Genomic DNA, 26,451 nt, shown 5'->3' on the forward strand with positions numbered 1-26,451 from the left:
AGTGTTGTATTCGAATCGACTGATTTGAAGGGGGTTTCACTTCGCCTTAATCACCGCCCATCGTTCCAATCTCGGGACAGTTTGGAATAATACCCTTAATAAAAAGTGTTGTATTCGAATCGACTGATCTCAAGGGGGTTTCACTTCACCTTCATCACCGCCCATCGTTCCAATTTCGGGACAGTTTGGTCTAATACCCTTAAAAAAAAGTGTTGTATTCGAATCGACTGATTTGAAGGGGGTTTCACTTCACCTTAATCACCGCCCATCGTTCCAATCTCTCAAATAACCCATGAAAACGTACCGACGCGTAATTTAAATAACAAATTGAATTTCAGCGCATGAAATCGATTATCCCCTTTCGGCCTGCTCGGCTACCCCCCGCAGAGCCGAGCTCGTCGCACATGGCGGAGCCACCTATGTACTCGCAAGTACATACATCTGTCCCAGACGAGCGTTTCGCCACGTGTCAGGAGCGAGGATCTCTCCCATGGGATTCGTTGTCGCACGTGCGCCGTTTTTCCCATTGCACTCTTTTGGCGTCCACATCGACCTCACGAGGCGTTGGAATTTCTCACCGATGCCTTTCTCCGTTCTCGAGGAAATACGGAGGGAAGGAGTCGGAGACGATCCTCTCCCTGAACCCGGGGCGAACGATCTCGGGACGTCTCGTACGTACGAGAGCCAAGGCATGTTTCGAGAGTCTCGCCTCCTAGAGACGTGTCTGCAGGAACGGTAAATGCACCGAGCCGCTCCGATTGTGAGTCATGCCGGGACAATGCGTTTTATCCAAAGAAACCTCTCCACCTCCTACTTGAACGCGTCCCCTTCGAGTTCCGCAGTGACGGCTTCGTCATGATTATGCATCTACGTACCTGCGAATATCCATAATGTAAGTAAGACATACATCGGAAATACGTCCAGGTTGACGTGGAGGGTATAGAAAGCCGGTACTTAACGTTAATTAGGATATCGGAGATGATAACGCATCTTGCATAATGAATTTGCAGTTAGCTCCGCACGTGGACTAACGAGGGAAGACTAATTTGGCTGTAAACGTAGGGACGGTCGAATGGTACCTGACGTATACGGCGGATGTACTTATTACAAGGTTCGTTCTCGTGTACACGAAGAGTAGTTTTTAACGCTAGACCTATCGCGGCAATTCATACCGCCACTCCCCCGTAGCACTTAAAAGCGGTAATTTAACCGGCCACGGTAGGTTTAGGGTTAATCGATCGTTATTTCAGACGGTACTACTTCGCATCGAGTTACTTCCTGCTAGTTGGAGTATGTTAAATAATTTGCGTTTCATTATTTAGGCATTTGAGCGCGAGGCTATAGACGGTATTTTACAAAAAATACCGTCTGAAATAATCCTAGTAGTACCGTCGTAATAATCCTATCTTTCTCCTACAATTAAGACAACTTCATTGTAGGAGTAAGATAGGATTATTTCAGACGGTACTACTTCGCATCGAGTTACTTCCTGTAAGTTGGAGTATGTTAAATAATTCGTGTTTCATTATTCAGGCATTTGCGCGCTAAGCTAGCGACGGCATTCTTTGTATTAATTGTAGGAGAAAGTGTATTTTGGCCCCATTACCCGAATAAGACCGAAGACGCCGAAGTGTAAGTGATATACGCCATGATAATAAGTATCAAGAAATAGGTGATCGTTGCGCGAGAAAACGTGACGTTACTAGTTGTGTAACATTTTCAATTGCCTGGCACTGTTCATTGCACCCCTGAGTTTAAAATAATGAACAGAAATTTTTTTCTCTATTCATTATTGAATCAGCAACGTTATTTCGTGGAAAATGATACGCGGTGGAAATAAATTGTACGAACGACCGTATCGGAGTGTCAACAAAATATTCGTCTTGTCCATTACATCTCACCGAGCTAAGAACTGTATTTTCATCTACCTCGAGCAATACCTCGAAAATTATTACAACGCTTTGCTGGAGTATGATTAAATTGGTAACCCTTAAAATACCCTTTGACAAGAATAACAATTCCAGTCTTACATTATCGATAAACTATTCATTGGGTTGGCAACTAAGTGATTGCGGATTTTTTAATACCATCTATCGACAAAATCCTCAATCATTCATTCGCCAACCCAATGAATTAATCCTCGACTCTGCGTCAAATTTTACTAAATTCAAATGGGTTAACTTTCATATTCACAATTCCTCCCGAGAGCCGAAGTTCCGGACGAAGTAAATTGGAAAAATTATTTTCTTCAGTGAAATTAATAAAGGCATGTCGGCAAAAGGTAATGCTTCTTTCATGTGACATTAATAACGTAGGCAATATAGAAGGGTATCTAATTTTCTGGCTATCATCTTTCGCACTCGTAGTCACATTGAGTTCGCGTACATTACCGACCACTCGGAAGAAAAACAATATCCAACTTCTAGAGCCCAACTCTACCGAGAAATTCGGATCTGCCATCTGCTCCCGCTCTCGAGGCGATAGTTTTACTCGAACACAGCGGAACACTATACAAACGCACCTAATCGATAACCTAGCAAGAAAAATGCCATCTGCCAAAATCCAACATTTCCTCCCCATATATATATATCGCCGTATATATCATATATGTGCCCATAATTATGAAAGTGGTCTAAGTCATATATTTTTTGTTTCGAAATTACATTGCATTAATTTCGTTTGAAATAATATAGCGTGAAATAACTGATAAACTCATTTTTTTCTTAATTTTGACTTAGACTACTTTCATAATTATGGGCACATATATCGGCATCATTCATAATATATATATTTCGGCGTGATTATATGTATAATCATAATAATATACATAATAAAATAAACGCGCGCGCGCGAACACACACACACACAACCACGCCGAAATCTTACTGTATTATGATCGACCATTTAAAAATTCAGCGCCGAAACCTTAAGGTGATATGAAAGTGTGATATTATACGTATCAAAAAGTTAAAATATTTATTAAACTTTTCTCCAAACTGGGTGCACCGAATTATCTACATCTTTAACACGTGAGCAGCGCGTTATTCCTCAGGGCCTCCATAATCACGCGTTAAAGTTTTGAGATAATTCGGCGCACCCATTTTGGAGAAAAGTTATATCAATATTTTCACTTTTTGTTATGTATATGTCGCGCGTTCATATCACCTTAAACATAACCTTAAGGTGAAGTGAAACACGTCGAGGAACTTGATCGACATCGATCAAGATTTGTCTAAATATCTACGTTGCCCACGTTCGTTTTTATATTGACAGCTGTGTCGAATTATATTGGGTATTGTACCAAATGGCATACTCCACCTGTCGTTTTCTTACAATAATTATAAAGAAATCAAAGTAAAACTCCAGAACTCTTCTGGATTCGTGCTTTCTGGGGTCCTGACTGCAGAGGGCCCCTCTGCGCCATCTGTGATTTCCAGGTCAATTAAATTTTCCCTCCGAGACCTCATATTCCCATCGTTTTAGCATAGAAGCGCATAAAACACTTTTTTGCCTTTATCCCGTTAAAATGCGAGTTTATCGATTACCAGAGTGTTCTAAATTGTCGTAAAATTGTCCTGACCCTTTCGATTCTCATATCAGAGCCTTCGATAATTGTATATTGATCGAAATATGACAGCTCGACGCCATTTTGATTCTGATCTGGGCCGAGATAAAAAATTTTCTCCAAAAATCCAAATTTTAAACGTGTCAGGGCAATTCTTAGATGATCACGAGTCATGTGTCAAAGTTTCGGACAGTTTGGTCCAATACCCTTGAAAAAAATAAGTGTTGTACTCGAATCGACTGATTTGAATGGGGTTTCACTTCACCTTAAACGCCCCGCGTTTAGCAGCACAACGATCGTGTCGTACCTTTAGCCCTGCGCGCGAGATGGGATATATTCTGCCTGAGTATTTTGAGCCACATCGCGAAGCTGGCTTCCTCCAATTGTGGCGTGGTTGAAGATCGGCGGGCGAAAACCGACGAAACTGGCTTCCACTGGAAGCCGGACGCGCCCCTCGGCCGAGCAAGGTTAGGTCGTCACTACGAGCCTCGTGACTCTCGGCGTCTCGTGTGACTAAATGAGTCTATTTCGGTACGTGCGATCTCCGCCGCGTCGCCGAGTGCCGTCAACCGGCGTCGGGTAGCGTCTGACGCCGACGATCGACCGCGCCGCGTTTACCCGGTGCAACAACGACCGACTCGCTCCTGACTTAGGAACGCTTGCGACTGTTGACCTAACGCGAGTTATAAGCGGACTGGTTGATTCAAGCGAATACCAAGGAGCAGCGGATGCGACCGGTTCAAAGGACCGTTGCGTACTGAGCTGTGCCGAGCGGCGTAGTTGGCGCTTCTACCGCGGTAGCTCCTTCGAACGGGTGGAACGATCGCTACGTAGAGCTTTATACGGGACACTGAGCACGTAGGCAAGCCGGCGCTCCTCTACTACCGCGGACGATAACGTTGGCCACGAGCCTTGGAGCGCGGAGAGAGACGGTCGACTGTGGCTATCTTCGCGCCGTAGGTGGGACCGAGACGGAGAAGGATGGCGCTCGCCGGCCGATACACGCGCGCCAATCAGGACGCGGCACCGTCACCCCGGCTTCCAACGGAAAACAAAATGCGCGCGCAGCCGCGTCCTGACGCGCCTCACCACTGGCGCCGTGTTGGATCGGAGCGGCGGTTTTGGGAACGAACATTTTCGCCGGTTGCATTTAGAGTTCGAAAATTGTCGGTAATGTGAAATAGAGTTCTAAATCCAGTAAGTTACGTCAGAAACGAAGAGAAATTCCCGGTAACTTATCGGTCATTTCTCCAAAGACCTTTTCATCGAGAAATAATGAGAATTTGAATTTTTCAACAGAGCGAACGAGAGGTTTCGATTAGCTATAGAGAAACATCGTAGAGGGGAATTTCCATTGTACGTTCTCCGTAGCCAATCAAAACCTCCCATTCGCTTCGTCGCAGAATGAAATATCAGTTCATTTGAAACAAATCGCATGGAATTTTCCGTGAAGTTGTACATACGTGAATATTTTTAGTTGGAGGTAAATACGACCCTATAATCAATATTTTCTAATAGTAATTATTACTCTTTAGCTTGAACTTTGAAGTTGATTGAAAAAAAAAAGTTATTTAAACGAAGAAACCTAAAGTATAAATAACAAAGTTAACGTTCTCTTAAATTCTCAATGTTCCCGGTAACTTACGGTATGTTTCACAGTTACCTTCGATATTTATTACCGAGAATTTTCGAACTCTAATGTGAAATCGAAGGAGGTAACTGTGAAACATGCCGCATGTTATCGAGAATATCGGGAATTTATGAGAACAGGGTTGGGTAAGTAAGGTAACGCGAGAAACTTACTCCGTTCTTTACGGTAAATTAATAGATATTTTACGTCGAAAACTTTATACGCAATGTAAATTACATGAATATGGGACGTTAATGCGGGATGTTTTTGCTGTTCTGGAACCTGTTCTTAAATCGTTATAGGTAAAATATGAATAAGATGGAAGATTTACAATTGTCCGTGACATGTATGGAAAACTGGATTGTTGAATCCTGGAAGACCTTTTTGATGATTGGCTCCTGCTTGACATGATTCTACACTTCTCGTTTCCAATTAAACCGTTTATTCACAAATGAGGGGCGATTTGGATACTTTGAACAAACGAGCACGGTACTGCCATCTTTGTCGTGTAATTTACAAGGTATTGTATCTGTCTTTCTTTTTTTACGTTAGATATTTCGTTTAGGTAGTTTTATTTACGTAAACGACCTCAAGTACCTGCACAATTCTGGCCATCGACGTAATATATATGAATCTTGCATATCCAATCACTCCCTTAAGGGGATGTGAAAGTGGCATCCGAAAGCTCAATCGTTTATTAAACTTTTCTCCGAACTGATTGTAGCGAATAGTTTCAAACTTTGCAACGTGAATGTGGAGGCCTTAACACTAGGTTTACGGGAGTTTTTTATATACCTGTTTCTACGAGCACCCGTCAAATTGACGGGTAAACGAAAACACGCATTTTCTTTAAAAAATCGATTTATTCAAATTAAGTCTGTATTAAACAACACTAGGCTTTACGTTTAAATAAATTATTAATAAGTAAAAAGTCCTTTTTTAAAAATTATCACGGAAATGATTGGAATGCTCGTCCTCTCATCCTCGGAGTCGGAACTAGAAAGAATGCGCATCCTATTCTTGCTGCGACACCCTTTCAAGAAGTTTTCCTCTTCACTATCCGAAGATCCTTCTATTTCTCCACTTTCAATGCAAACTTTCACTCTCATCTTCGCCTTACACTCACTGTAACGAAGCAAATATATATGGATTGTTTATGAAATTAGCTAGTCCGTCAATTTGACGGGTTTCGTAGAGATAGGTATACCACATACAGATTTTAATTATTATAAGGCTTAGGAAAAAATAATTGTGTGTACAAATTCTTTGGATGAAATGATTAATTTACGATACAAAATTGGTTAAAATTAATGCTATAGTTTTTTCGGTATTTCTTTTTGAAGTTACAATTCCGTCAAATTGACGGGTCCCGTAAACCTAGTGTTAAGGAAGGTCCTGAAAGTCATGAAATTTCAATTTTTCTAAAGAATTTTGAAAACGTCTACAAAGAAATTAAAAAAAAATTGAAATTTTAGGAGTGCAAGACCTTCTTCATAGCTCCCACCTTCACATTGACAATTAAATTGAAACGATTCGGTACATTCAGTTCGGAGAAAAGTTTCATAAACGAGACATCTTCACGCCACTTTCGCATTACCTTAATATTCTTCTAATGACTGTGATGACAAAAACCCCTGTTCACGAGTCTAGAAATTCGGCTGAAATCTCGGATCGATATTAACTTACTAGAATTAAGATCACGAACATAGCCGCCTTAGGTGTAAAACTCCAAGGAAAGGGTCGGATTAAAAATGCGCGCCCTCTCCATTTTTGCATACTAATCGAAAACTTCATATTATATTATATTGAATAGATTATAAATGCCAATTCATGGACCCTGCACTTTAACGTTATACGCAATCACGTGTCTTCTACTTGACCTAGCATTAAAAAGGAATAGAAAGTTAAGTTTTCTCAACTTCAGCGTCGAAGTTTGTTGCCACTTGAAAGCTGACTAACGAAGTGACGGTGAAAATGCGAGTTCATTAAGTAGTTGAAATACTCGTTCTACCCAACAACACTTTATACTGCAATACCTCTTTTTTCTCTTGTTAATTTCATCGAAGTGAACTACCATTTCTCTTTTTACCTTTCTTTTCAATTTTTTTCTTACAAATAATCGTCATAGGCTCTTTCAATCAGTTATAACATTTATTGTTTGAACAACTTATTGCGTTATTTTGAAGGCCGCGTAAAAACAATGGAATTAATCATTGGTCGGGTTCTTAACAGTTTGATGCACAGATTTGACGCTGCATCGCTTTTCCTCGTTACAAACTAACGCTAGAGTCTTTTGTAGCCATCTGACCGATTTGACGCTTTAATTGAACGTTTAATTGCCGATTAAAAGGTACTTTACTGTGCCCAATAATACATCTAACTTTTCGGTATACACTCGACGGTCGGGCTCTCTGGTTACATTTAAGTATGGAAAACTTGAAACGAAAGCTCGATCCGAGTTCTCGGACACAAGTTCTAAAAGAAGGACGAACAAGGGACCTTTCTTTTTCACTTTCTCTTTTGCTGTTAGACGGTCTACCGCCATATTGCACAGGGCAGCTGTTTTACTCAAAATCAGGGGGAAAGTAGGGAACAGTGAGAAAAAGAGCGTCCCTTATTTTTTTTTGTGTCTCAATGTGGCTGCCTTCATAGCCTGATCGGCGTGAGGGTTCCACATATTCTACGTTCATCGTTTAGGCCCGACGCACGTATGCGTATTTTGGATGTGCGACATTGCGTCATTACTTGCGACAAACAATCCCCTTCCGCGTGCATCGGACCATATATAACAATATACTGCGTGACCAGCGTCGTAACAGAGTTGGATACATGCGTACACCCAGAAAAGACTTTGGTTTATTGAACGAATTCGTTTGATTGAATGCAAAAACGTGTTGGTCGCGTAAACCGAATATCAGTTTACATGATTAAACTCGATTGCTTCAATCGATTAAACGGTTTAGATAAATCGTTTTCTTCATTTTATAAAGTATTTCGATTAAACGGTTTAGATAAATCGGTTTCCTCAGTTTATAAAGTACTTCGAATAGCCAAACCAAATATTTCGGTTAAATGTAACAATGTAACATTGTAAATTTAAATGTAAAAAGAATTCGTTTGATTGAATGCAAAAACGTGTTGGTCACGTAAATCGAATATCAGTTTACATGATTAAACTCGATTGCTTCAATCGATTAAACGGTTTAGATAAATCGTTTTCTTCATTTTATAAAGTATTTCGATTAAACGGTTTAGATAAATCGGTTTCCTCAGTTTATAAAGTACTTCGAATAGCCAAACCAAATATTTCGGTTAAATGTAACAATGTAACATTGTAAATTTAAATGTAAAAAGAATTCGTTTGATTGAATGCAAAAACGTGTTGGTCACGTAAATCGAATATCAGTTTACATGATTAAACTCGATTGCTTCAATCGATTAAACGGTTTAGATAAATCGTTTTCTTCATTTTATAAAGTATTTCGATTAAACGGTTTAGATAAATCGGTTTCCTCAGTTTATAAAGTACTTCGAATAGCCAAACCAAATATTTCGGTTAAATGTAACAATGTAACATTGTAAATTTAAATGTAAAAAGAATTCGTTTGATTGAATGCAAAAACGTGTTGGTCACGTAAATCGAATATCAGTTTACATGATTAAACTCGATTGCTTCAATCGATTAAACGGTTTAGATAAATCGTTTTCTTCATTTTATAAAGTATTTCGATTAAACGGTTTAGATAAATCGGTTTCTTCATTTTACAAAGTATTTCGAATAGCCAAACCAAATGTTTTGGTTAAATGTAACAATGTAACATTGTAAATGTAAATGTAAAAAGAATTCGTTTGATTGAATGCAAAAACGTTTTGGTCACGTAAACCGAATATCAGTGCACATGATTAAACTCGATTGCTTCAATCGATTAAACGGTTTAGATAAATCGTTTTCTTCATTTTATAAGGTATTTCGTATAGCCAAACCAAATATTTTGGTTAAATGTAACAATGTAACATTGTAAATGTAAATGTAAAAAGAATTCGTTTGATTGAATGCAACAACTTTTTGGTCACGTAAACCGAATATTAGTTCACATGGTTAAACTCGATTGCTTCAATCGATTAAACGGTTTAGTTAAATACTTTTCTTCATATTAGAAAGTATTTCGTATAGCCAAACCAAATATTTTGGTTAAATGTATAAAATTACTTTAACATCAGGTGCAATCTATCACAATATTTGATATAATTGACCAACAATTATCAATCAATGAATTTTCTCACGTCAATTTAATATTTGGTTGTTCGTATGATATAACCGTATTTTGTGGCTGAGCCAAGAAAAGTTTTATTGATTAAACCTAATCATTTCCGATACGCCAGTATCTAATCTATAGTATGCCAAACCGGAATTCCGGCGGCAAAGATCCAAACTTTGAATATGTTCACCGAGCCAAACTTCGGTAAATTTCGCCCATAAGCCGAGAAAGTTTTGAAAGGTGTCCATCGGAATTGTGGAAATGTGTGAAACGTTAGCCTGGCATAATACGACGAGATGTAGTCATGGGGAAAATTTGTGGTCCTCAGAAAAATTGCAGTGCCGTTTAATTTAAGAAAAGCATGCACTAAGATGGATGAAGAACATCGCGAGTATTAGGGAATTGGCTGCACTAAAGTAAGCATTAAAGTGCGAGTTCGTTTCAGGGTAAAGACTAAGATAAGAGTAAAGTAGGTACTTAGAAAAGTGTACGATAAATAAACTTTAAAAACATGGTGTCATGGAGTTTCGAGTGAGGTACAGACAGATTATCAATGTTAGATCTCATGAGATATAAAAAATAAAACATTTTACTGGTACAAGTGAATTAGTAAAAGAAGTATAATGTTCCAGAAAAATTTGCAGGTTTTACGACCTCTTTGTAAAATTTCAATCCGGGAATGTGGAATTAATAGCGCGCGCACTTTCGGCAGATTTAAGTTTCGTCACGTGATGTCGTGGTGGCATAATCGGGTACTAAAATCGACTTGTTTTCCTCCCGACAGGCTGAACGTCGCGAGTGTTTCGATTTTTTTTCCAAATTTGCAAATGGCCGCGCTACGATTTCTTTCCCGGTCGAGATAAGAGCCGATATCGGTTAGCTCGAGTGACCGTTGATTTTTAATCGGAGCGTGTCGCTCTTACCGATAAAGAAATACTGATTGGGACATGTTTTGATCGCGTCGTATTAGGAGAAATTGGTAAATATTAATGTCCTTAGAAGTACAAAAAGTGTCGGTAATAACAGACTGTCGGCTATGCGCTTACGATTACCAGGGAAAGATCGATATTCGATTAGAGTTATTTTCAACTCGGCGGGGGGTATTTGCATGAATCAATAGAGGCATTGCTATTAGCGACTCGATAAATAACGAGTCGATTGGAGGACGGAATGATTTTAATTTATTGCGGGAAAGCCGGTTAGCAATTTGTTTTGCACTATTTTGAAGATTCCCCTGTCGATACTCCTTGCCGCGAGCTGAGCTAAAAATCCCATCCTTAATGATGACAATTTTAACTTCAAAAACTACTTTTGTCGGCAGTTTGAGCCGGTACACATTTAAAGCTATTCATAAAAGTTCGTACACTTTTAGCACATAAGGTTGCAGTAGACCTATAAATTTGATATCATCAACGCGAATTAGTATACATTTATCATAAATTTCCACCTAAATCAACAATTCCATAACGTCACGTTATAATATGACAAAATCGCGTAAGATAACGAAAACACTGAATTTTCATTAATTAAATTTAATAATTAATCATTTAATTTAGCGTTGCAAATCTTATACACGTTACGAAATTAGTATTCCATGCGTGAATAAATCTACTAAGAAAAACGTTATACAATTACAGTATTTTCTTTTGTAATAGAGTAAACAAAGCGTAACCATCGTTCTCTCTTAGCCGAAATTTCCACGATACTCCAAATCGCGTAAAATAAGGAATACACTGAATTTTCATCAATTAAATTTAATAATTAATCATTTAATTTATCGTTGCAAATCTTATACGACACGTTACGAAATTAGTATTGCATGCCTGAATAAATCTACCAAGAAAAACGTTATACAATTACAGTATTTTTTGTTTGTTTGTAATAGAGTAAACAAAGCGTACTATTATTCTCTCTTAGCCGAAATTTCGACGAAGAACTGTCGTCCACAGATACAAGAGAGTTTAGGATCAGAACAGAACGCTCCGAATAAACCACGTAGGACGTCCCAGCGCGTTGTCCATCAAGTTGGATAAAGTGAGATTTCGATCCATCCAATGAAGTCAAGAATGGAGCGAGACCGCCGACTACACGTGTCTCCGTGAAAGTAATAAGGAGCGCCGGCGGCTATAAAGTATTCTTTGCACGGAAAACGGTCGAGCAAGGGAGACGTATTAATACCGGGATTATCGCCGAGCGTATATTTAGAAGTCGCGGCCGGTGAAACTGTAAACAAGTGACCGCGATTTGACACCCGATTGGAAAACATCGCTCGGCGAATCGCCCTACCGATTAGCGCTTTCGGCCTTTTCACTTTCTACAGTCCGAGAGCGACACAACGCGCAACGTCCCAAGAATTATTTATGCCGACTTTGAGAAAGACTCGCGCGAGAACGAACCGGTCGCATCCGCTGCGAGCGTGAATCGTTTAAAGAATCCAATCCTCCAGCTCTCGGTGCGCATCCGGACCATTTACAGCGGCCAAAGGTCCGTAGATGAACCTGCGCTCTTTCAGGCGGTTGCAGTTGCCACGAATCTCATTTTTCGCTCGCGAAAAAGTCGTTAATCATTAACGCCATTCATTCAAATTGAATGCACAAACGCTATTGTTCGTTCCAAAAAATATAAGATCTGTTTATATGTAGCTTTATCGACGAGTTCACAAGTGGACTCAAGGCGTGATACTTATTGAATAATATTCGACATGTATAGAAGCGCGGCTATTTAGTAGCTGCGTTTTACCCGCGCACAATCTGAACGTACACCGTCACATGCTATTATCTATCCATTATGAACCTCGCGTACTATCGCGGACAAAAAAGGAAGAGCGATATTAACTATGATCGGCTTGCCTATGGGACATAAATTGACCAACGTCATCTCCACGTGTGCGAGGAGATCGCGCGTTGGCGACTTTGTCCGATGACAATTTTTGCGTCGTATCCGACACACTTCGGTCGCCAATAAATCCGGAGATTTATCGAATAGCGGCCGATCGACACAATCGGCCTCGGCATGTATACGTGCGTATTATCACGAGCGCGAGTGATCCCTTTCGGCGCGCAAACTTTGCGCGGCGCAATGGGTCCGCACTTGTCAGATAGGATATCGGCTTTATCGGCGATAAACCTCCGCAATTAGTGATTTTCTCGTCCAATACGACTGCATCGATTCTTGGACTTAAAAGCTGTCTCTTCATCCGCTGACCCTATTCCTTGCAGGAATTCCTCGCACAGGGAGAATATACACTTTCCGGCAAAAAAAAGAAATCCCGATATCTAACCATAAAAGTCGTGCAAATCAGAGGCTAACATGCATCGTTTAGAATAATGTAAAGAGGTAATAATTGGATTATGGCTTGTGTTTGCGCCCCTTGAGAATGAGCTTTGAGATGAGTTCTTGGCGGGTAAATTCAAAGTTCGAGCATTTGCCCCACGCACAAGTTCAAATAAGAAGACGATAACGATTTATTACACTAATGAGATCATAGACTGAGAGTTCAATTTGTCGATGCGATTCGCGGCACGTACTCGTGTCCAATTAACGCACTAAGTACCGAGGGCGGAGCTAAACAAACAAATTGTTTGGAGTTGACTTTAGGTTAACATTGCCAAATGATTCGCTTCTCCAAGACGACACGGACTTCCTCAAATCACCCCTAAAGGGGTGATCGCCACCTGTAGTGCTGATCGCAGGACAGAAACATGAAAAACATGCGAGAATCGAATTATGTCCACGTGGGAATTAATTGCTAATTAATTGCTCCGAGAAGAATATAATTTCAAATTTTTTGCACAACCCCTAAGGTGGTAGGCCAACCCCTCTTAAGTCACCCCAGCATGGCTACGTAAGAAATGGGAGAATCAAACTATTTCTTCGCGTGGGAATTAATAGCTAATTAATTGTTCCGAGAAGAACCAATATCTTCGTAAAAATACAATTTTCAAACCTACATTAATTAGCAATTAATTCCCACGTGAACAAATAGTTCAATTCTTCCATTTTTTACGTGGCCATGCTGGGGCGACATAGGCGAGGCTGGCCTTAGGGGTTGTGCAAAAAAATCGAAATTAGGTTCTTCTCGGAGCAATTAATTAGCAATTAATTCCCATGTGAAGAAATAGTTTCATTCTCCTATGTTTTTCATGTTTCTGTCCTGCGATCATCACTAGGGGTGGCGATTCACCCCTTTAGGGTTAAGCAAAAAAATTGAAATTTGGTTTTTCTGCGAGAAATTAATTAGCAATAAATTCTGGTATATAATTCATCGATGAACATTTACTTAATAGTTATTTCTTATTGTGGCAGTGCTAGCTTTATATAAAGCTGACATCCCTACCATTTTTCGGAAAAGTATAAGAGCAAAAAATTATTTTTTCGTGCAACACAATAGCAATGAATTAGCAATAAATTTTGCAACAAATTTTATTGAATTGTGCTAAAGTGGCAATTCCAGTTTTATATACTTCCTGCTAGCCATACGATACGCTTTGGAAATGCGTCGCCATGACAGATCCTGAAGCGACCACGTGGAAATCACCCTAGTCGGGGTTATAGATCCCAAGTCCATTCTTTAACTATTTTTGACCACGTGCAGGGCACGCTTTCTCGAAAGAGTGATTTTTAACCACGTACAGGACACCCTTTCGAGAAATCGTGTCCTGCACTGTCCACGACCAAATGTTGCTTAAATGTGCTTCAAGTTGCATCGCTCCAATCAGATGATTCAACAGTCTGAAGAATAATTGTTATTACCGAGATACACTCCTTTACTCAGTTCAACGATACGTGATTACAGGATATGCACAATTATGACCCTTAGTTTTTGACGAGCAGTGCATCTGTAAACAGTTTCTTCAAAAAGTGACATATCTGTCTACCTTGTATATTTTTCATATTACCTTGTATATTTACAAGATATTGTTCACCCTTAAATATAAACATACTGAAAAGGTGCGAGCGAAGATATGTATCTGAATTAAAAAAAAAAAAAAAATAGAAAAAAAAAACAAGGAACTGAATGCAAAGAAAGAACATGGATAACTTTCAATCAAACGATTATTATCTCACTGTTTGTCTAAATTACTACACGGCAAAGTACACTTGTACTTTCTGTCGCCTCTGTATGGTACTAACCGTAACCTGCATTGTTTAGTCAAAAGCTTCGGAGACGGTCAATTCTTATTGTCCGTTTTGCAAGTTCCTCACGGCGTTGATGTAATTCCCTTTGCGGAATTATGCCGGATTTCGTCGTGACACGTTCCAGCAGATCTCTGCCGAATGAATATTCCATCGTATACAACGCGGACACGCGTGTACAAGCCTTCGTGCACGTACGCTCGTACATGCGTGTGCAAGCCTTCGTGTACATGCGCTTGTACATGCGTGTGTACATTTGCGTATGTACACGGTACATAGAGAGTACATGCGCCCTCGCTCGAAAACGTTTCGCTCGACAGAGTTCTCCGTCACGTTATTTTACCTATCGTTTGACATTAATTTAACCGTACGTTTGAACGTCCATTCGTCAAATGAATGTAGAAAGGTTCTCTGAGCGATTTCTCTTTCTTTGTCATTAATCAGAAAAATCCTGCAGATACCCTAGTAGCACGAAATATTTCTCCTATATTTTCTACATATTTAACGAATATCGTATATTTTGTAAATATTTAGCAGACATTTTAAATATTTGCCAAACGTTTACTTTAAAATATTATCCCTTNAACGAAAATATTAGAAAAATTTCTCGTGTTTTTTTATACCAAATGAAGTGTCCGATAATAGTCGTGAAGTAAAAAATGTATTTTTCTTATGTTAATAAGTTAAAAAGTATTTCTCTATATGTTTATACATTATTGAAACTAAATATATCGTTGAGATTTTCAACAAATATTTCAAATATCTTCGATTGAAATCTACAAGAAATCTTGAAAAATCTGCCGCTTGAGATATTTAGCAAAGATTACAAAGAAATATTTAGACATTATTCTATGCTACTAGGGTAGTTAAAGACTTTTAAGCAGAAAAGGGAAAACGTGCACCGAAGATATGTAAATAATAAGCGAATAGACCAGCCAGCTCCGTCAGAGCCATCAGACCGGTGTTGTCTAATGATAGGGCAAACTGCTTACAGTTGATGAATAATTCAGCTGACGGTTGATAATGATGACCAGGTATCGGTTATCTATTCCGCTCTACGCACGTTTCGTCTTGACACAATTTCAAAAATAGAGCTACAGAAGTCAAAGAAGGAAATCGTTCGTTTCTGCCATTGGCCTCTTCCAGATTATTAACATCAATTTAACGTTAATGGATTATTTCTAAATATCGATAATGAATAATATCGGCACGATGTATCTAAACTATAACATTCTCCTACTAATGAGAAGTCATATCAATTTTCATTCGTTCGTTTTACAAAATAAATTTATAATATTAGCACACCCGTCGCCGTTTCGTTCGCTATATGTGAAAGTAGAATTCGAAATCGTAATCTTGGGATTAACACATTTACGCCGTGTACCACCAGTGGTACATCTGAGGGGCAAAAACAATAGTTGAACATTTACGCAAGCGTCAACGTGTCCTAACTTCTAAAATCCAACAATTTTTAAGCCGCGAAAGGCAAAATCAGCCAACAGCTTGAATATATAATTAAGGTGAAGTGAAACACATCGAGGAACTTGGTCGACGACGATAAAGAAGATTTTTCTAAATGCCTACGTGCCGACGTTTGTTTTTATATTCACAGCTGGGTCGAATTATATTCGACATTGTACAAAATGGCATACGCCACCTGTCGTTTTCGTACAATAAATATCAAGAAATCGAAGTAAAACTCCCGAAATCCTCTGGATTCATGCTTTCTGGGGCCCTAATTGACTGCAGAGGGACTCCCTGCGCCATCTGCGATTTCTAGGTGAATTAAATTTTCACTATGAGACCTCGTATTCCCATGGTTTTAGCATAGAAGGGCATACAACACTTTTTTTGCCTCTATCTCGTTCAAATGCGAGTTTATCGATTACCAGAGTATTCTAAATTGTCGTAAAATTGTCCTGACCCTTTCGTTTCTCATATCGAAGCCTTCGATAATTGTATATTGATCGAAATATGAGAGCTCGACGTCACTTTGGTTCTGGTTTGGGCTGAGATAAACAATTTTCTTGAAAAATCCAAATTTTGAATGTGTCAGGACAATTCTTAGATGATCAGTAGTCATGTGTCAAAGTTTCGGACAGTTTGGGCCAATACCCTTAAAGAAAAGTGTCGTATTCGAATTGACTGATTTGAAAGGGATTTCACTTCACTTTAACTAAAAGTAATTCACTTACCATTTTTTTTCGAGCCGTTCTTGTTTTTCTTGTTTTTTGGATAAATATTGCCGATCTTGCTCTGACCACAACCCATCCTGACCGCTACTTCCTCGGTGGTTGATTTCTCCTTCGACCTCGCTTAATTTTGCCGGACTTAGCCGAGCAGAGGGTCGAATGAAGTCACATTCTCGAAATCGTCATCCGCGTCTTGGCTCCTCGAAATCTCAATTCCTGCTCCTCTGTAATCGGCTTTATTTTTTGCGGCACTCTCGCAATTCTTGCTCCTCGCCGATCGTTCGAACTTTCCCCGCGATTACGGTTCCCGCTGAGTAATAATCCTTTCAATGTTTCGATAATCGTTACTCTTCAATAATGAGCCCGACGTTTCTCTCACAGGCGCATCAAGATTTCCCGTATACGTGCGCTCAAGAGTAATTAGATCGAGGTCTTCTCAGTTATTATTAAAATTTGTCGGTGACCAGCCTGATATTCGATCAGGCTGACAATTATTGTCCTCCGATAACCAGTTGAACGTTTATTGCGCTGGCAATTGTCGTCCTTCGATTATCCGCTCGGCATTTCTCTCAGTCGCAATTTCTGTTCTACTATTGTTCTCAAGATTGCGACTCGTCAACGCCCAGTCCGAAGTTTACCAGAATGTCAACCGTTACTTCCTAGCAACCAGTTTCTTCCGTAATCGTAATTTTTGTCCTCGCGATTATCGATAATCGTCAATAGCCAACTTGACGTTTGTCACGATGACGATGACTTCTCGACGATTGGCTTAACGTTTCCCAGGCAGTCGCGATTCTTGCGTTTTCATCGACGTCTTCTCGAATTCTAATTGTCACACCTTAACAATCAGTTTGACGTTTGTCTCGATAACAATTGTCGCTCCACGATGATTAGCAACGTCGCCCTGACAATCACGATTATTGTACTTTCTTCTCGACTACGATTTGCGCGCAACAATTGTTGACTCAACGTCTCCTCGACTTCTAATTGTTGCTCCTCGACAATCAGTTTGACGTCCGTTTTAATAACAATTGTCGCTTTTCGACGACTAGCTCAATGTTACCATGACAATCCCAATTCTTCTACTTTCTCGGGATCTTTTTGAATTCTAATCGTTACACCTCAACAATCAGTTCGATTTTTGTTTTGTTGACAATTGTCGCTCCCTGACGATTAGCTCAACAATGCCCCGATAATCGCGATTCTTTCAGTTTCTTCTCGATTCCAATCTACGCTCAGCACTTATTGACTTCTTGTACTTTCTCGAGATTTTTTAGAATGCTAATCGTTACACCTCAAAAATCAGTTCGATTTTCGTTTTGATGACAATTGTTGCTCCCTGACGATTAGCTCAACAATGCCCCGATAATCGCGATTCTTTCAGTTTCTTCTCGACTCCGATCTGTGCTCAGCACTTATTGATTCGACGTCTCCTCGAAATCTAATAGCGACTCCTCGACAACAGGCCGAGCATTCGTCGCGATGCCAATTGTTGTTCCTCGACAACTGTCCAGACGTCTCCCGGGTAATCGCGATTGCCTCGACTCAAGGAGCAATTCGACGCTCCTCGAGCTAGGAGGACATGCGAGGAAAGGCTTGACTCGTTCGCTTTCTTCGAGCGAGTTCGGCCAGGTCGAATCGAATTCGTTTCGGCGATCTTCTGTCAGAGGCGGCGACTCCACCGGTTGTTCCCCCTGTGAGCGAGGCAACGTGCCAGAGCTCTCTTTGCGCGGAGAAAACGACGTCGGCGCACTTATTCCCTTTTAAAAGAATACCACGGGGTCGTTTCCCCTTTGTGAAAAATAAGGTTGACGTTAACTATCTCTCTTTACAGGAATGCGGCCGCGCCTCCTCTCTTTGCGGGAATATTAAATCAGGGTATTTATTCCCTTTGAAGGAAAACAACGCGCCCCGGTGTGCGTTTCTTCTCGTCGCGAGACGTTTACGTGCTCGTCCTGCCGCGGCGGAATAACGCGTTGATATATTTATTCCCCTTAGAAGAATAAAGCGCGCCAAGAGTAATGGTTTTCGCCGCGCGAGAGTAATGGCTTGTAGGGTACCGAGTCTCTCTTTACAGGAATACAGCGCGCGCTCGCGTACTCGCGTATGACTCGCGCGAGTGCGTTCGCCTCGCAAATATCATTCGCGGTCTTAAATCTTCTATTCTATGTATATATTGTACACGTCCGCCGGTTCTCGGCTGCGTCGATATCCACGCGATATGCTTAGGGCGATATAGCGGTTCCTCTTTCGGTGATATGGCCAAAGGGATATACGTGAACCTTTATGTATACGTGTACATGTATACGGCAGAGTTGGTCCGTTTGAAAGGGCGATCAATTTATCGGGCAGAATCACTCTGGCGATATCTCCTCCACCGTGATATTCCCTCCTACGGTATAAATTGGGATATCCTTCTCCATTTCGTCCTTGTACTCCACCCCGGCACGCTTTCTCGACCTATCTTATAATCTACAAATGGTTGGCATGTCCCCTTCTTAGTTTTTTCCTTCGGATTTTCTTTTCCGCCGCAACGATTTTCCACTTGGCTCTTCCGGCTCTCAGCTTCCAGCAACGTGGATACAAATCCTTCCCGGTATTCTTTTATCCTCTCCTTCTCCCCGATACTTCTCCTTGTACGTTAAGAACTCGGAAAGATTTTTAGAATTTCACTCCCGTCTCTTCGGAAATTCCGTCCAATGTACAAATTTCTACAACCTGGAGACTCGGTTTTTGGCCTTGCTATACAAATTAGGGCCTTTCTTCTCTTCCCTCGACTCCGTCCTCTTTCTACTGTACAGATTTGCGGGATATGTGTACTCCAAGGATGGACTCCCAAGAGATGCCGCGTATAACAGAGATTATCCAGGCAACACGATTCGCCGGAAAGGCTGACTGTCCCCTTCAGGCTATCCGGATCGAGATGGCCAATCCATCCTCGGGATTCAGTCTCGCGGTTTTCTCCTCATCATCGAAACACCGAACGATCACCTACCCCATGTCAAGGCCGGCGACGATTGCATGGCAACCCTCTTCGAGATACATTCGCCCAGCTTTCGTCTTGTCGCAACCCCTTGTGAACAACTTACTCCGTCCCTACCCGGCCATACGACCTTCCGCCATGTTCATTTTCCCAGTTAGACCAGACACCTCGATTCTCAAGCTCCCCTTCGGCTAAAAACCCTCCACTCTCGGATTGGACAAGATACTCTAAAACGAAAGTCGAGGGATTTAAGGTGCTCCGAAGTCGTTCCCGCGGTTGGCACTCCCAGCGAAGTTATGGATTAACCAACGATAGCTGCCCAAAGGCGCTGACGAGTTTGGCAGGTCCAAAAAGTCAGCTTTAGAATGGACATACGCAAAGGGGAATACGATGGGAGGAGAATCATCGCGTGGATACACCTCGGGGCCACATAATTCTCCCCGCATCAGCCCCGTTCCTTCCGCATCATGCCGCCCTTGGCATGGAATTAGAGCAATTTCGGAGCGATCTTAAAGGTGTCCAAACACCTCTACCGACGTCTCTCGGCTCTAGGGTACTCTCTAAATCTACGGATCTCTCCAATGGGCATGGAGAATCCTTCCGTTTACGTTTCCTCGTTCGCTGAGTCTAAATCGAAGCTCGGAGTGGTCTGCGTAGAGGAAGTCGGCGGTTCTCCGGACTTCGGACCGAAAAACCGAAAGTCCTCTTCTCACGTCCAGACTTCTCGGGGAATTCTCCCGATGGCTCTAAAGCGTTCCTCGGAACGTCGACCAGGGATCCATTGAACCGGGTTTAATTTTATTTTGGCAGCGAGAGTTCTCGGGCAGTCTTCGAGTGGCGGTGGAAGCGAGGCATCCAGAAGGGGACGGGCGGCGAATAAACGGAATCGCCTCTTCAGGAGTCTCAAGGTGAACGTTGCTTGTTCTCCCGACCCGGTGCTGGGAAACAAGCACGGAAGTACAGTCCGGGTCTCGTTTGCGTGGGCCCTCCCTCGAGGAGGGGCAACCCACGGGCTCTTATCGCGAGTATTCCCGCGTCTCGGAGTGTGCCGAGAACGCGAGAGAATTCCCGCGCCCCGAGCGATAATGCTATTGATCTTCACCCGGCGAAAGCTCGACGTCGAAGACTCTTCTCGGGCCGCTCTCGGCGATTTACGGGGACTCCGTATCGGCGATCGATCGAGGCCTCCGTTCTCTCGAAGTCGCTAGCTGGAAATCCGGCTTTTCTCTCTTTCTCTCGGAAAGGGTCCGAAATTCTCTTCTCGACTCCCCGATCAACGGCTGCGGACGTAATTTAAAATTTAAAAACTCATCGAACCTCCCGCTCCACTCCTGACTCCTACTCCTTGCTTAAGACAATCCCCGGTTCCCCTTCCGGTTTATTTCGGAAACTGCGTTCCGGTCGCGCCAAGGGGACCTTGCCACTTGTCCGCTCGTCCTGTTCCTCCTCGTTCCTCGATTTAACCCTTCCCAGAGGTGTTGCACCGAAAACGTGAAAATTTCACCTCTGCGGATTGAACACGTTATTCAACGGGTAAACGACTCTCGGGGGATTCTTTTTAATAGCGGTTTCGAATCGTTTGAACTTCAACTATCACTTGACCGGTAGTCGTTTAAGAGGGGGAGGCTCTCGCAAATGGGAGCGAAGTTGGCATTCGCGTTAAAGATTTTCTTAAAAAGTGCCTCGTTACCCTGTTACGGAGTTACGTCGCGCATTTTGCCACGGCGAGAGTTTCCTTTCGGCGGTTTCAGATTTTTACAGCGACGAATGTCGGATAAATGCCGATCCAGGAGAGTCCGCGAGGGCACCTGCTGCCCGGCTCGGCTCTGCCTTACCGACGGGGTCCCTACCTCCGACCGATCGGTCGATTAATCGTTCACTACATTCGGGTCGAGATCGCGATCGGATTTGCCGCGAGGGAACACGATCGACGATCTGCCGACGTGTGCTCGCGCGAGCGCGCGGTCATGCGTGGGCACGTCGAACGAATGCAATCCGCGACTAAATCAAACGCGCGCGGTACGTCAAGACCCTCACAGCTCGAGCTTCCGGCATCGACTGGCCGGGGCGCCAGCTGCGGCGCGCGCGTGCGCCGGCCGCCATGACACTACTCTCGCTCGATCTCGGCCAATGAGAAGCGGCGACTGCGCTGCGCGCGCATCCTCGCGTTCGAGAGCCGTGCGTGCACGCACCTTACCGAGTGACTAGCGTTTCGGGAGATAAACCCTGTAGCGCGTATTACACGATTGGCGAGACACTAATTCAACGTGTAGAAATTGCTCGCACCCTTCTCGCAATCGCGGGAAGAGATTTCACCGTAGCAGAAAAGTCGCGGGAGACTTTCGTTTCTGGAGCATTAAAAAGAAGTCCTGGTTAATGTTACTAAATTCGCCCGGTTAAAAGATCTCTAGTTATCGTTAATTAAGAGAATCTGATCGATGTGACTAGAATGTTCTGCTTACCGAAGTCTGATTGGATACATCTTAATCAGATTTCTAAACGATTAGATAAGTTTCTAGGAGAAAAGTCTTGTCTTTCTAATCAGAAATCCTCTTTGAATGTGGAATAAAAAGAATTATTCACGCAACTGGATAATCTTCGACTAGAAATACCTGATACTTATGACCAGAAATATAGTAAGGGCATATTTAACGATCTAATCCTGTTATAATAACCCGAATTCTGGTTCTTTTGATTCGGTATTTTTTTAAGAAGGGGGTTTAATTTCGGAGGGGAATTAAAGGAAACGTATTTATAGCTATTAAGTCATATGTCAAGTTATTTTGAACCTTTCAAGTTTTTATTTTAACGGTTTGATTCTTCTTCGGGCTCTAATCGAAAGTCTTACAGTACCCTCGACAAGAAAGAGATTGACGAGGTACTTATTTCGCTGTTTCAAAAATGGCTGAAAAAATGAAGAATGCAGTTAAGTTGGAGGTTTAACCTGGAACTGAGTTCATGGATTATTCGAAATCATTTGGCTAGATCACCCGAGACATCTCTTGATCCTGTCTCTCTACTCCCTAGTAGCATAGAATAATTTCTAAATATTTCTTTGTAATCTTTGCTAAATATCTCAAGCGGCAGATTTTTCAAGATTTCTTATAGATTCCAATCGAAGATATTTGAAATGTTTTTTTGAAAATCTCAATGACATATTTAGTTTCAATAATTTATAAACATAAAGAGAAATACTTTTTAACTTATTAACATAATAAAAATACATTTTTTACTTCACGACTATTATCGGACACTTCATTTGGTATCAAGAAACACGAGAAATTTTTCTAATATTTTCGTTCCGCTATTTCATTATGGGAGCAAAACGTGTGATTTTGATTTTAGATATTTTTAAAACGTCTATAATGTATTCAGCAGATAATATTTAAAGACTACTTGTATTACAATGAAACGAAATGTTTTGTATATCTGGTAGAAAAATATTATGAAAACATGGAGGTAATATTATAGAAATATTATAGAGATAATATTCTAAAGTAAACGTTTGGCAAATATTTCGAATGTCTGTTAAACATTTACAAAATGTACGATATTCGTTAAATATGTAGAGAATATAAAAGAAATATTTTGTGCTACTAGGGAATCTGGTGTTGCCCATGTACATACTTCCGCTAGGGGCTCGGATTTACCGAGATAAACCCCTAAAGGGGATTACACCCCATTGAAAACGTGGTAATCGAATATTTAGATAATGCGTAGAGCGTAGATCTGCCCTGGGACAGCAGTTGGCCTTGCACATCTCCGTAATGCGACTAACTCAGTTCCGGATTCAACTAATAAAGGAAGTCCTCATAAATAGGTGTTTTCAATCAAATTCTCCCTTGCGCTTTCGGTTTTGTAAAACGCAGAACGGTGTCGCACGCGTTGTAGAGGGTTCTACCGTACTTATGTGTATTACCTCCTGCTCACAAAATAAAGATTTATATTCCTTGATCCGTTCCAGAATTTGCCGAGGAGTAAAAGTTTTAGTTTAAGGGGATGTGAAACTGGCATCCGAAAGCTCAATCGTTCATAAAACTTTTCTACGAACTGGGTGTCTCAAATCGTTTCATACTTTAAAACGTGAATATGGAGACCCTAAGGTAGGTCCTGAAACTCGCGAAATTTCATTTTTTATAAACTATTTTTAAAATACCCGTGAACAAATTTTAAAAGAATTGAAATTTCATGAGTTTCAGGACCTTCCTTATAATCTCCCAATCCACGTTGTAAAGTTTCAAGCTATTCGATAAATCGAGTTGGGAGGAAAGTTTTATAAACGGAACCTCTTCGACGCCAGTTTCATATCACCTTAATATCGAATGCGATGGTTCGGGAAGAAGTAAGAAGAAAGTGGAATTTACCGGGCCAAAAGTAATTCTTTTTTCTCTCTTAAGTTAACAGAAATACGGACTCTAATTGTGCAATCGTGTAACAGGTTCGACCTCGTGGCTACCAAGCGGCAGACTGGACAGCGACGGGGACGACGACGTAAAAGCCTCTCTCCAGGATTACCAGCCTTTTGCGAAGTCACGACCTTCCGACAGGGATTCCGGCTTTTGAGGCTGTTATTACAGTGCTATTCCTAGACCCTCGGCCGCTATGTGGGTGTATCGAGTACATACGTAAACTCGAGTAGATCGGGTTAGCGAGCTCTTAGCCGAGTTTCCGATAGAGTACGGCAATACGAGGAAAACTCTTATTTGTGGATTATCTGTCCGTTACGACACCGCAAGGTGTGTTGGGGTTTCGCGTGTACTAGAACTTTTTTTTCCAACGAACATCCGCGGGCTTTCTGAGAGGTCTACGTACGACTCCCTGAATTTCACGGACTCGAAATCGTTTTGAAATTGTACCTACTATCGGACGAGCGTGCAAACTATTGCAATTCTGCAGGACAACGATATCTCAAAAAGCACTTCACCGATCGGCTTGAAATTTGTAGGGCTTATTCTACACATGGAGGAATGCCGAATGAACGGAGGATTCTTTTCCTTTTCTATGAAAGCTTGCTGTTTTATTAAGGAAAAACGAAAATGCTATAAGACGAAGAAACTGATTTTTCAGTAAAACCACTGTCATTTTGGTAAAAATCGGAATTGAAAAAATCCTTCGTTCATTCAGCAGTCCTCCATGTGTAGAATGAGCCCTAAGAATTTGAAGGCGATCGGTGAAATACTTTATAAGAAATCTGCACTGCAACTGCATTTTCACTGCAACAAAAAAAGAAACCTTTTCGGAGAATTGCTGTACCTCGCCAATTTTTAAATATATCTTGACAAAGAAAAAAAAAATGATATATTAGGTCCAATAATTGTACTATGAATTCACGCTCTGTTGTCGATTAAAAAGTGCATTTTAGTTACGAAAAAGAATTCTTGAATTTCGTCTATGACAATTGCATATAACCCCTTAAGGTGAAGTGAAACCCCATTCAAATCAGTCGACTCGAATACAACACTTTTTTTTAAGGGTATTGGACCAAACTATCCGAAACTTTATCACATGACTCGTAATCATTTAAGAATTATCCTGATACATTCAAAATTTGGATTTTTGGAAAAAATTTTGTAACAGTCCAGACCAGAACCAAAATGGCGTCGAGCTCTCATATTTCGATCCATATACAATTATCGAAGGCTCTGATATGAGAAACGAAAGGGTTAGGACAATTTTACGACAATTTAGAACACTCTGGTAATCGATAAACTCGCATTTGAACGTGATTAAGGCAAAAAAAGTGTTTTATGCGCTTCTATGCTAAAACGATGGGAATACGAGATCTCGGAGTGAGAATTTAATTGACCTGGAAATCATAGATGGCGCAGGGGGTCCCTCTGCAGTCAGTTACCCACTGAACACTATTACATAACTGTTAGGTAAATGTTACGTTTTCGAAGTTAATGTGTTATCTAGCATAAAAGTGAAATGGAAGATAGATGTTTGTTATTATTTCCCACTCAATAAGATAACATTAATGTTATAAGTTCAGTTACCTTAAAATAATATTAATTTTTCAAACATTTGATAAAAAAATAATGCAATTTTATACAAAAATTATGTAATTTTTTATTATTTCGTGGCACTTGGCAATAGTTAAGTATTATATAATAAATCAGACTTTAAACGAAATTATGTGAATGATAAACTATCTGATTTTATTTAAAGATGATTCCATTTGACTAGCAAACAATTACTGATAATGTGTACGCGAGTATGAATCAAAATCATTTTTCCATACGAGTAGTAATCAAAATATGACATATAGTAATCTTATGACATTTGACGATGAATTATGGCAATGACGATGACGATGATGTAATAAAATAGATGGCAGCACCAATGTAGTTCTGTTATGTTACAAATATGTACTGCATATATACAGTAATATCAGGACGGTAATATAATGTTAGATAAGAGTAACAAAGTTACGTTACATTTATATAGATACGATAGTAACAAATGCTATGTAACCTGTTGGCTCCATGTTACATAACTGTTAAGTTACTGCATTGTAACAAATGTCATGTAACTAGTTAACTCTATGTTACGTAACCGTTAGGTTATTACATTGTAACAAACGTTATTATATTTGTTAGTTTTAAGTTACGCAACTGTTAAGTTTAGTGTTTAGTGGGTAGAGCCTCTGAAACCATGAATCCTGGGGATTTCTAGAGTTTTTCTTC

General features: G+C 40.8%; 1 protein-coding gene across 2 annotated transcripts in view; it reads right to left on the reverse strand.

The window, feature by feature from the left end:
- The window catches only part of LOC105700368, a 60,212-nt gene extending 38,403 nt beyond the window's left edge, over positions 1–21,809 (reverse strand). Inside the window, exon 1 of one of the 2 annotated variants that reach the window (XM_012426149.1) lies at positions 16,786–21,809. In XM_012426149.1, the coding sequence (XP_012281572.1) occupies positions 16,786–16,861 (76 nt within the window). In that variant the 5' untranslated portion in view covers positions 16,862–21,809. Of the gene's footprint in view, positions 1–3,872; positions 4,453–16,785 lie in introns of those variants that run through there. The other variant, XM_012426160.2, reaches the window with a different exon arrangement.
- Between the last annotated feature and the right edge of the window lie 4,642 nt (positions 21,810–26,451).

The sequence above is a fragment of the Orussus abietinus genome, unplaced genomic scaffold (assembly GCF_000612105.2).
Source record: "Orussus abietinus isolate OABI.00-Male unplaced genomic scaffold, Oabi_2.0 scaffold151, whole genome shotgun sequence".
Taxonomy (NCBI): domain Eukaryota; kingdom Metazoa; phylum Arthropoda; class Insecta; order Hymenoptera; family Orussidae; genus Orussus; species Orussus abietinus.